Genomic DNA, 12,348 nt, shown 5'->3' with positions numbered 1-12,348 from the left:
GCTTTCCTCTGAAGTCGAATACCAGTTTTGTTTGGGGTCTTTTCTGCATTCAGGAACAAGTTTCTGTTACTGCACCTCCTGTAAAGGTCTCACACCCTCCCTGTAGTCCTCCTACATGCTGCTAGTGTCTGCATCATGTTGTTTGTGTCTGTATTGTCTTTCCACTCTGTAACACTAGAACCACCACTGGAAAGTCAAAGCTTTAAGAACCCCCCCCCCCCCCCCCCCCCCCCTCCCCAAAGATCTCACATTACATGACTTTTCCTAAAATGGGGTTAATCATCAAATACTGCATGTTTGAGTGAGTGGGATCAAACGGAAAAAAGCAAATCATTTCACCTCATAGAAATTAATATAGAGCCACTTCTGGTGCCAGGTTATTGTTTACACAGATTTTAACATGAAGGCTCGAGCAGAGCTGGTCAGAGTGGGGAATGTGTGACTGACTGTCTGGAAACTGGGTAGGTTCCTGGCTGTGTGCAGGCAGGAGAGGACTCAAATGCAGACTCATGGAGGCGAAGACAACACAGCTTTATTTGCTGGCTGGTAAAACAATACAAACTACTCTGGGAAATAATATAAACTAGACACACAGAAAGGCACTCAGGGAAACACACAACCATGAGGGTACAGAAAAAAAACACAGGACTAAAATCCACTAAGGGAAAACGAGGGGGTGAGACACAGCAGGGAAACGTGGGGGAAGAAAAACCAGAAACATTGATGTGAGACAGGGCCCTCCTTAGCTTAGCCTCTTGGTGGTGGGAAACTGCACAGTGAACCACTAGGTCATTTAAACTTGTTGCACCAGCTCTGTCTGATAACTTGTGGCTTATTAGATTCTGCATGGTGAACACAGACATGGGGAGGACACGTCCAGTGTACTCCTAGTGGCAGTGCCAAGCTCAGATAAATGGGGATAAATGGGTTGTGTCATGAATCAGACATAAAATATTTGACAAATCAAACATGTGAATCATCATGAATGAGCTTAGCACACTGGATCAGTCTGAGTTAACACTGACTGCCCCTGCTGCTGTTGTGTGTTTTCTGTAGTTTTCAGTTTTTAGTTTGGTGTCTAAGGAAAAAGAATGAGAGAGAGAGAAAAAAGGTTGTTCTATCTTTATGACTGTGTGTTATTGTACACACTCTGTCCTCTACATTAGAATCAATCCAGTCCTTGTAGACTGAGATGAGAGCAGTGGTGCATGTAGATGAGTAGAAAGCTAAGAAGAAAGGAGATGTGCTCAACATTAGTTATATTCTGCAAAAAAGTATTTCGACATGATTTTCCTTTCTACACTTAAACTTTCATTTGAGTTCTCCTAACTTTCCTATTTATCATTTTTGAATACTCTTCTGTTAAAAATTGAGCAACATTTAACATTTTTCTCCAAGATATATGAACGCAACAAAAAATTACATATGCAAATAACACATTTTATGATTTAGAAGCTAAGAGATAAAATACATGTTGTAAAAGACGAATTCCATCCTGCTCTCTCTGAGTGTGTCACTCTCAAAACAAAATTAAAATACTTTTTGGCTCCTTGTAAGATTGTAAGTTAGTTATAGTCAGTCTTTGCAGTGATCCTGATTAATCAGAGGATGATCCCTGCAGCTCCAGGCGCAGCTCGCACAGAGCAGACAGGTAATCTTCGTTGTCCTTGTCACAGTTCAGAGCTTTCTCATAAAAAAAAGCAGCTCTCCTCCTGTCGCCCTCAGCTCTGGCCACCTGACCCAGCAGAGCGAGAGCTTCACCATCACCCCGATTCTTTGCCAGACGCCTGTCAGCGATCTGCTTCAGTTTCTGCGGGAAAAATAGAGGAACAATGAAAGATTAATTTATGTTCCAAAGAAGTAGATTCTGTTCATCTGGGTGTAACGTTTTTAGTGGGAGAAAACATTACATTATGCTTTAATTAAAAAAGCGACATTTTGAAATTTGAACTATGGAGGCTAAAGGATCTACCTCCCATCCTACATTTAAATAGTATAGGCACCACAGGTAAGCCCACAATCTGAGGTTGAATTGCTCTAATGGGGTGATATGGTACTATAAGGTCTTTAAGATAAGATGGGGCCTGATTACCAGCTTAAAATGTTTCTAAGAGTTTTCGGGGGACAACAGAAGGAGAAAAGCTATAGAGAGGTGTGTAAGACTGCAACTCTGGATAGTGACTTGGGGGGTTTTCATAAATTTGGCCAGACTTTTTGAAATGAAAGGAGTTCCATCCAATGTGGGACTGATGCCACATCTCCTCACAAGACCTAGTGAAAGACAGAACCACTGACAGTCACCAGTAGTTTTCAAAACGTAAGTTGAAAACAGTCCTCAGGAGCACAAGTAGGTGGTATTGAACAAATCATTTACATCAAGGGAGCTTTGATATGAGGTTTTGCTCACATCCCATGAGTTAGTATTAACACTGAGTTTATATAACACGTAACCTTTGTTATGTCTCTAGTGCTCACCTTAGCACACTGTCTCCAATTATATTTTTTCTGTGGTATCAGCAGCCCCTGCAGAGAGAAAACAGCAGAAGACTATCAGGAAGATAAATCCATCCATACTAAGGTCATGTGGTGGATGTGAGCGGTAACATGTTTCACATTACTGCCCCGACACCTCCACCCTCCAAACAAGGCCTGTTAGTTTTTCTTCTTTCATTGTTCTTCTTGGGTTGAAACGTGGGACATTAAGAGGCAGCTGCATGTCTAACACTGTACATGCAGCTGCCTCAGTTGGTGTAATTTGCCCTCTGATGGATCAGCTACCTGTCACCTTCATTTTTTCTTCAGATAGGACCAATCAGAGTCTGGCACCTGGAAACTTACCTTGGTATAGTGAGCGATGGCTTGAGCCTCATTTTTTTTGTGATAATGAAGAAAGTCACCGCAGCGCTGATGGATAGTCTGACAATCCTTTTCCTCCTCCACCTCTGGTAACGTCTCCAAGCACTTCTGGAAAGCCTCCTCAGCCCTGAGAAACAAAGAGATGATGAGGAATCTACAGCCAGAGGAAAGAAAGAAGGAAACCCTGCAGCTTTGTTTAGACGGGTACCTGCTCATATCCCCTGCCTCTGCACACAGCAGTGCCAGTTCAGCCCACGCCAGGACAAAAGGTCTCTTCCTCTTCACAGATTCTTCAAGGTGACTGATACAAATACGCCTCCACTTACGCACCTCTTCTGTGGAGCATTAAAGGGTGATTTGAGTGGTGTTTATTTAAGGACAACATGCAGTATATTTCTGTGTACCTCTGTTGCTGAAGCGCCTGCGACGCTCAGCAATTATTTTCTGCTTGTAGCACAGAGCCAGCTGGTAGTTGAAGGAAGATAATTGATCGCCCCTTTTCAGTCCTCGCTCAAACACAACAATAGCCTCATCCAGTCGATTCTGGAACGGGATTAAAAAACACTAATCACATACAAATATTCAGATCAATTTGAGGATAGAAGAAGAAAAATAACAGAAGAATGGTTCAAACTCTCTTAACAGCTATAAATGCAAACACTGAAGGTAATGAATTTGTAAGGAAATTCGCTCTTGTTCACACCAACAACTTATATAAATGCATGAAAGTCTATAAAAAAGAAAAAAAAGGAGGGAAAGGGGGAAAAAAGACGAATGGAATCACTCAGACAAACGCAGACTCCTAGCTCAGGAGACAATCAGGAGACAGACTCTATCTCTACTATTAAGATTAGGCTTAAAACTTTCCTTTTTGCTAAAGCATATAGTTAGGGCTGGATCAGGATTTCGGCTCTGCTTTTGTAAGTGTAAGTTCTATAAGCTTCGTCAGGTTTTGGCCTCCAACTTGAAGGGTGAAGTGGCAGCAATTAGAATCTGCACCTCTAAATGAGAGGCCGTGGTCCTCAGCCAGAAAAGGGTGGAGTGCCCACTCTGATTCAGGGACAAATTACTGCCCCAAGTGGAGGAATTGAAGTGTCTCAGGGTCTTGTTCATGAGTGAGGGGAGATTGGCAGATAGATTGGTCCTGCAGCTGCTGTGATGCAGATGCTGTACCGGTCAGATGTGGTGAAGAGAGAGCATAAAAGCGAAGCTCTTTATTTACCAGTTGATCTACGTCTCTACCCTCACCTATGGTCGCAAACTTTGACTAGTGACCAAATCTGATTGCAGATACAAGGGGTTTGTCCAAAGGGTGGCTGGCCTCTCACTCTAAGATAGGGTGAGGAGCTTGGCCGTCCAAAAGGGGCTCAGAGTAGAGCCGCTGCTCCTCCACATTGAAATAAGTGGAAGAAGATGAATGGATGGATGGATATTCATAAATTTGAAATGTAATCAGTGTGTCTGTACTTACCATGGGAAATTTATGAAACTTCCTGTAAAACATTAATACAAATTTGCAGCAGTGGACGCCACAGTTGACTGTCTACCTCAGGTTTAATGGCTGGTTGTTCTCGTCCCTGAATCAGTACAGTATCAGGATTAAGGAGAGCAAAAACACCCAAGCTGTTCAGGATTACAAAATAGGAAAGGAAATGAAGGCTAAAGCCAGCCAGCATCCCCAGAGATCACGGAGTTGTTCTAAAAACTCCCAGGAGCCAAAAATGAAAGTCATATGAAAGTCAAGGACAGGTTTTATAACCTTTAAATAAAGTGTCTTTATTGACCTGGCTGCTGTTGATGATGCTCTATTAAGGCTTGTATGGTTGAGGAGGCCTTAAAGTGGATGGTGAATGTGCTTTCATTTATAGACAGAAGCTAATGGCATGAATGGTGGGCCCAGGAAGATTTCCAGACTAGAATCTTGGACTTCGATCATCTGGTACCTTTACCCTCAGGTCAAGCAGAGTTGGAGTCTGTTGGCGTTCTCTTCTCCCTCACTGTCACCAAGTTGTTAACATTGAATTAATTTCTAAGTATAACACTGCAGGTGCCTTGACATACTGTAAATAATGTTAGAATAGTTTCTATGAAGAAAACATTTAAAAAGAAACTGAGGATGAGTCTCTACAGAGGGATTTCCTAACTTTTGTTTGGTCTGCTGTTACTAAGCCAAAGACCCAGTGAGCAGAAGTAAGAATTTATAGGACCAAAGTTGCAGACTTACCTGATGACGTAAGTATTTTCCTGAGTGGCGGATGATATGAGGGTTATCAGGATCATTCTCTAGTGCTTTCTTCACCAGACTCTCAGCCTCTTCGTATTTCTTATAGGCCGCCAGCTTCGCACCCAGCGAGCACTGCAGAGCAGCGTTATTTGGGTTGATCTCCAATGCAAAGCGAAGCTGTTTGATGGCCTGGGATTCCTCATCTTCCTGTAAGTTTTCTAAAACCCACTGCAGATGAGAAACTGGTTAGTCCACAGTTTCTTTTGCTTGAATAAATATTAGTCATTGAAACTTCTAAAAAATATACTGACGCTGAAGTAACTGAGGCCACTGAAGGAGCCCTAAAGTTTACTCTCATCCTTTGGTGCTGTCTCGATTTTAGGAAGTCCTCTTATAGCTCATCACCTACTGTCATTAAAGCTGCTGATTGACTTGACCATAAACTGTGTTTTGAATCTCATGCTGATGCCACTACTAAAAAAGTTCAACAAAGACTGTTCTTTTTAAGTAAAATGAGATCTTTTAATGTCTCCTCTCAGATGTTGTCCTTGTTTTACAGAAGTTTTATCGAATCTGTGATGTCTTTTTGTATCGCTGCCTGGTTTGGTAACCTGACGGTGAAGAATAAGAATCGATTGGGACTTCTGGTAAAAACTGCTCGCAAAATTTCAGGGCATTGGCACGATGGACTTTTGGCCATTTACAATAGAAATGTGCTGAGTAAGGCTCATTCTATTATTAATTGTTTGAACCATCCACTTCACAGTGAGTTTGAGTTGTTGCCTTCCGGGCGCTGTTTTAGAGCACCTGTGAGGACGACCAAAAGACTCCAGGTCTCTTTTATCCTCACTGCATCTTGTCTCCTTAATGGCAAATAACTGTCCTTGGACTTTCTATCACTATTGTCATTATTATTTCATATTATTGTTCTGTTTACTTTTATCCTGCTGCTAAACTAACTTCCCCCTGTGGGACAATAAAGAATTTGAATTGAATTGAATTGAGGAGGAATATACCCATATAAGGTAATAAACTCTTCATCCTTAGTGTTAAGATGTTGATACTATACCAGTATCCTTTAAAAGCACAATAAACTTTTTTGCCTTCCAGTAAAAGCAAAATTAAACAATGACTTACTTTTATTTGTAAAGAAAGCAATACTGTTAAATACACCACACTTCTGTGCTCAGCTGCAGTATCCAGATAAACTACATAATTATGCTACATCATTTTTAGCAATTTAGTGATTCCTTGAGCAAAAAGTAACTTTTTGAACAACTCTGTTACATTCAGAGCATCTTTTAAGTGGAATAAACTGCCTTATGCAATTAGAGAACTAGTGACTATTCATAATTAAAAAACCCAAAACATTTAAAAGCCTATTTATACAGTTTTAATAAATATTGTAAATATTGTAAGTGGGTAATGTTGTGACCTGTTTTCCACATGTATTGTGCCTCAATGCTTATATTTTTATGATTATTGTGGATGTAAGAGCCAAATTATGTGGATGTTTTGCATCTGTATTACAATCATCTTTATTGCATAATGTTTTATTATATTATACTTGATGGCTTGGGCCCCAGGAAGATTAGCAACCACTATTGTTCAAGCTGATGGGGTTCCTTATGAATAAATAAAAAATTCTTATCATAAAACTGACCTGTTCTCCACAAAAGAGGACAACGGCGTAGCAGGTGTTCCACTCAACATCATGAGGCTGTACCTCAAGTGCTTTACGAAAACAGTCGATGGCTTTTGATATAGAAGACCTCGACACCTTGAAATAGGCCCAGCCTTGTTCCCCATACACCTCTGGGAGGAAACTTCCTGATGAACCAGTGGGATACTTCACCTGCAGAGGGAGAAGGAAGCGTCAGAGGTTCAACAGCAGTGATCATAACATTTGATCTGATTGGTGTACATACCAGTATGTCCTCGACTCTCTGACAGTAGCTTTGTGACTGTGCAAAGTCTCCATCGTGATATTTCAGCCAGGCCATGTCTCCATACGTCACAATCAGCCGCCTCTCACTCTCATCACCGTAACTCTCCCTGATGGTCTCCTCTGATTGGTTTAAAAGTTTCAGCGCTTCCTCTCGTTGATCCTGAAGATACCTGAGGACCAACAGGTCATCAACAGCTGTTCCACATCTGGTGTTTACGACACCTGACAAGAAACTGACTTGAGGGTTCAACTAACACTTGTTGATGATTCATTTAGGTTTTTATCTGAGGTTCATGACTCCAGGGTTAGATAATTACTGCATTTCCACCAGAAAAACAAGAGTCCAAACAAACTTTAGGAAACAGATTTATATCAAGATTCTTAAAGAATCAGAAACTTTAGTCCAATACTCCAATAATGTTTCTCTTTCTATCATGTGTATCTATTAAGGTTGAAATAATGAAGTAAACTTAAAGCAAGCTGACGTTTTTCTTCTAGCTGTAGCTTTGCTAAGCTGCATAAATCTGGTGATTGTTTATTTATATTGTTAACTTATGAAGTGAGTTGAACGTGAGCCAGCCATATCTAGTCCAGACAAAACGTTGTTACATGAAATAAAATAAAATTAATCTGTGTTAGCAGCAGGAGCACTGCTGGTAGGTAACATTAGCAGAAGAAACACAGCTCAGGGTTGGATCTGATCCTGAAAACAAAACTATCTCTCTATCATTCAAATATAAATCCTGCTGATGCTGACCACTGTTTCCTTTGACAGTCAAATTTCTCTTTGGTCAGACGGACTTCAGTGAGAAAAACTGTCTTTCTTCTGGCTAATGTTAGCTCTTCTCTTCTGTAGCAGAGTCACAGAAATAAAAGTGTTGAGATTTGAATGAGCAGAATAAATCCACTTTAGCTTTTCCTTCATCAGACAGCTCCAGAAACTGTACCTGAAATAAGCCAAGAGGCTGTAGAAGCAACCTGCTCCTTTATACGGACTCTGATGAAACTCTATGTCAATCTCTGTTCGGGTGATCAGTTTTTTCGGGGATACGTCCAGCTTCAGATCCCAGGTGAAGTGACACTGCAACTGCTGCAGCCTGCTGAGCAGAGCGCTGCTATCTTCACTGTAAGAGAGTCACAAAGAAAACGCTGTGAGGAGCATCAGAGGGAGAGCATCAAACCAGGACTGGCTGAACCGAGGCTCACTCAGTGCTCTGACACACTACAACCAGCACATGATCAAACATCCCCACTCAGAAACTCTCATGCCAGTTCACCCACACTTCGCAGCTCCTCTCCTTGACAAAAATTCAGTTTGTGTGATCAACCAATGAAATCAGTGATGTGAAGTAGACCTGTGGTTTGAATCTCACACTGAGGAACCAGAAGAAACCTTAGATGTGGAGTGAGACACAAACACAGGGGGACAGCTAATGTTGTGATACAACGTTTAATTCATTTGATCACATGCCAGTGTTAAAATGTCTAGTTATTGATGTAAGATGTGTCATGTTTCAGCTGTGTTCAGGCAGGAGAGGACCCAAACACAAACTCACGGGGACACGGGAAATAAACTCAAAAGCACCGCTTTATTTCAGACTCGAGGAAAGGATACAAAACTAAACTTCACAGTGAGGCACACAAGTAACACACAGCATGAGGGACGACACGACACTGACTCAGAGAAACACAGGGCTTAAATACACTGTGAAGTAACGAGGGGAATGAGACAGAAGGAGGGCACAGCTGGGAGAAATCAGAACTGACGAGACAAGGAAGCAAAGCAGGATGCACGCACATGAGACAGACCTTCAAAGTAAAACAGGAAGTACAACACTGAGACGTGAACTTGACACCGTGGAGACAGAGCAACTAAGAAACACAGAGATATAAACCATAAGGCAGAGCACTCTAAGGACCAAAATACACAGACGGAAATACTAGGCATGGAACACAAAAAAACTAAATTTAAGGGAGTAACTAAAGACCAACAATGAGGACATAACTTACAACACAAAGTGACAAAAAACACAGGAAACTCAAAACACTTCATCAAAAAACCCAGGACCCTGACAAGATGCATCAGTTGCCCGTGTTTTTTTAGTTACCAGTGTTCATGATGTGGAATTAATACTGTTGAAGAGTTGAGCACTGAAGTAGGCAAGCAGGGACACGGACTCGAACATGCATGCAAGGTAGTTGTGAGCAATCAGGGCTCAATTGTGTGGATTTTGATACCCAAGTATGGGAGGTTATTAATTTTATTTTATTTCTTATTCGACTGATAGAATATTTGATTACTAAAATAATCGATACCTGCAGCACAGATTATTATTATTACATAACAGGTTTATAATTTTATAACCTCCACTTTTTCCTCTTCCTCTGATTCACAGACTCCTCGACTGTGTTACTTTGTATCCCTCTGCGTGCACCTGAGCGCCAGGTAAACTAAACTACTGCTGGATTTAAAGTCCATCAGGTGGTTCACTTTGTGATAAATGACCGATTATTTATCAAAGGTTTGGCAGACTGACCTCATGTTGGAGCAAACAGAGACCTCCTCCTCCTCAGACTCAGCAAAGTGATGACTGAACACAAAGAGTGCGTGGACCGATCTGTGAAGCTGTCACCTCAGTTACACAAACCACACACCCCTGCTCCTGCTGCCTTCAGGGCCCCGCTGAAAACAAGTAAAAGTGAGAATCCATCTGCTCGTGTCTCTCCTCTCCTCTCCTCTCCTCTCCTCTCGTGAATTTAATGGCCATAAATATAAAGGATGTTAGGAGACGGGAGTCACACATTTGAGACAGGAGGAAAGCGTACCGACGAGAAGGCTGGGCTTTCTGTTTTACATGACCTCAGGAGGGGTCTTTGAAGGCACCACGAGGAAACGTTAGGTTTCGTTTCTGCATCTCAGCTGAGAGCGTCACCAAAGATCACTGATCAGCCATTGGTCTGTAAATAAGCGATTTATCTGTATCTTTTCTGAGGAAGAGAGGGGCTGTTTCTTGTAGCATGACGTGAGTCCACATTAGCTTCACAGCAACTTTCTAGTTCCTGAAAACCACCACAAATAATACAGATACTAACGGAGGTGGCAAAAGTACAGACAATCTGTAGTCCAGCGGTAAAAATACTCAAGTAAAAGCTGAAGTACAGATTCAACTTCTTTGCTCAAGTAAAAAATAAGTTTTTTTAAAAGGTAGAAAAAGAGGGCCAGGAGTTCCAAAATGAATGAATAAAATATGATAATAATTAACTGAAACTGGAATTAATGAATAAATAGATAAACAATTAAATGTCTATTTATTTTATTGAAAACATGCAATAAAGTATTTATTTCCAGTTTTAATAAATTACATCAACATTTAATTATTTTTTCTTCTCATTTTTTCCACAAGTGGACCTTTTGCTATACTGGTCCACTTGATTGTCATAGTTTATTCAAGCTTTATTATTTATTCTTATTTTAAGTTATTACAATCAGAACGGACGGACTCGGGGACAGGAAAGAGAAATAAGAAGAAAAGTTGGGAGTAAAGTAAACAGAAGGAGAGAGAAAGAACAAGAGGGGAGAAGAGGGATAGAGAGAAAATCACTAAAAATCTGCTTCGCCAACTGCTGAAAAACAAACTAGAAAAATGAAAAGAGCACAGTAGGAAAACTACAGCAACAAACAACATAAGCACAGGTAACAGTAAACCCATCTACCCAGTCTACCCATCACTGGGCAGAGTCACCACACCCCCTCGTTTGTGGCACCTGCAATCAGCTGGCCGACTCTTAAGACCAGCGTTCTTGAACGTTGCTCGCCGGAGTGTCAGCTAACCCACGTTAGTGAGAGTCATAGCTCAGTAAATCCTCTTTCAGTGTTTTTTCTTTCTTTCTTTTCACTCTGATCCTGTCTAGTCTCCACTGCAGCTTCTCTGAGGGTTGGATCTTGTTGTCAGTAACCACTCAATTTCATATTGCTGGTTTGTTTTCTGTTCTTGGTGCTATACGCCTGCCTGCCTCCCTGCTCAACACTTCACAGTGAGTGTACGTGAACTGGCTAAGCCTCACCCGGACCTCTACTCCCCTCCAAGACTCGCCTTCCTATGGGGATAGTTACAAAGCTTTCTTCGTTATGAATGAGCATTTTAGTTAGCATCTCCAAAAGTTGATTCTGTTCATCTGGACGTAGCGTTTTGTGGGACAAACGTTTCATCACTCATCCAAGTGACTTCTTCAGTCTCAGCTGACTGCAGGTTTCCCCGATCTTATAAACAGTACATTTGCATGATGACTGAAACCAGCTCAGTGAAGGAACTATGGGCTGGGAGGTCATTTCCTTAATCATAACGATGCAAATTCTCATGACCATTGATCAACAACCAATGACCAAAACCCACTGATCAATGGCCATGAGTACCATTCACAGAGAGGGGAATGGCTGTCACAGCATTGTCAGATGGCGAAAGATGTACCCTTAGGCCCCCTCCTCGATTCAGTGATGGTCTTTTCCTTTTCATGTAAATGGCCTCTTTGACTCTGCGCTCAAACCAGCGTTCCTCCCTGTACAGGATGTTTACATCCTCATCATTGAAAGAGTGTCCACTGGCCTGTAGGTGTAAACAGACTGCAGAGTACTGGCCTGACGAGGTAGCTCTTCTGTGTTGTGCCATCCGCTTCACCAGAGGTTGTTTGGTTTCCCCGATGTATAAATCCTGCCAATCCTCCTGGCACTTAACAGCGTACACTATATTACTCTGTTTGTGTCGGGGGACCCGATCCTTTGGGTGGATCAATTTTTGGCGAAGCGTGTTTTAGGGTTTAAAAGCCACAGAGACGTGGCGTTTAGAAAAAATGCGTCTCAACTGCTCCGATACTCCTGACATATACGGGATCACTACAGGTTTTCGCTTGAGCAGCGGTTGTCCTTCTTTCCTGGATTAGCTGGAGCTTTCTTTAGGTGCCTTTCCAGCTTTGACAAAAGTCCAGCTGGGATAACCACATTTACTCAGGGCCTTCTTGATGTGCTGTTCTTCTGCCTCCCTGGCCGCTGTGTCAGTGGGGATGGTGTTCGCTCTGTGTTGTAGTGTCCTGATGACACCCAGTTTGTGCTCCAGTGGATGATGAGAGTCAAACCTTCAAACACACTTGGTCGATGCTGAGAGTGGTCCTGTTGCTGAGGTTGGGGTCATCCTGTAATCTCTTACGGACTACCTCCAACGCTTCGTGACTGGGATGCAAGTGAAGAGAGATGTAACGTCGTACGAGACCATGGTTTCATCTGCCTCCATAATGACATCTCTCACCTTCTCAACAAAATCCATGG

The 12,348-nt window shown here is 41.9% G+C and overlaps 1 protein-coding gene and 1 pseudogene across 2 annotated transcripts; both read right to left on the bottom strand.

The window, feature by feature from the left end:
* Positions 1 to 280: 280 nt before the first annotated feature.
* Positions 281 to 9,699, bottom strand: LOC102290813 (interferon-induced protein with tetratricopeptide repeats 1). 2 transcript variants are annotated; one of them, XM_042215668.1, is made up of 10 exons: positions 9,566 to 9,585; positions 7,976 to 8,152; positions 7,009 to 7,198; positions 6,744 to 6,935; positions 5,081 to 5,308; positions 3,261 to 3,399; positions 3,065 to 3,191; positions 2,839 to 2,983; positions 2,476 to 2,523; positions 281 to 1,810 (listed from the first exon to the last, which is right to left on the bottom strand). In XM_042215668.1, the coding sequence occupies exons 1-10, from the start codon at positions 9,568 to 9,570 to the stop codon at positions 1,598 to 1,600; spliced, it is 1,464 nt and encodes a 487-aa protein (XP_042071602.1). In that variant the 5' UTR covers positions 9,571 to 9,585; the 3' UTR covers positions 281 to 1,597. The 2 variants fall into 2 exon arrangements, with proteins under 2 accessions (XP_042071602.1, XP_042071600.1); XM_042215666.1 differs by having other exon boundaries at positions 282 to 1,810; positions 3,065 to 3,188; positions 9,566 to 9,699.
* Positions 9,700 to 9,889: 190 nt separating this feature from the next.
* Positions 9,890 to 12,348, bottom strand: part of LOC121812752 — a 13,617-nt pseudogene continuing 11,158 nt past the window's right edge.

This window comes from Haplochromis burtoni, unplaced genomic scaffold (genome assembly GCF_018398535.1).
Source record: "Haplochromis burtoni strain Fernald_Lab_line unplaced genomic scaffold, NCSU_Asbu1 Contig_786, whole genome shotgun sequence".
NCBI classification, from domain to species: domain Eukaryota; kingdom Metazoa; phylum Chordata; class Actinopteri; order Cichliformes; family Cichlidae; genus Haplochromis; species Haplochromis burtoni.
This window is presented reverse-complemented; position numbering and strand designations above follow the sequence as displayed.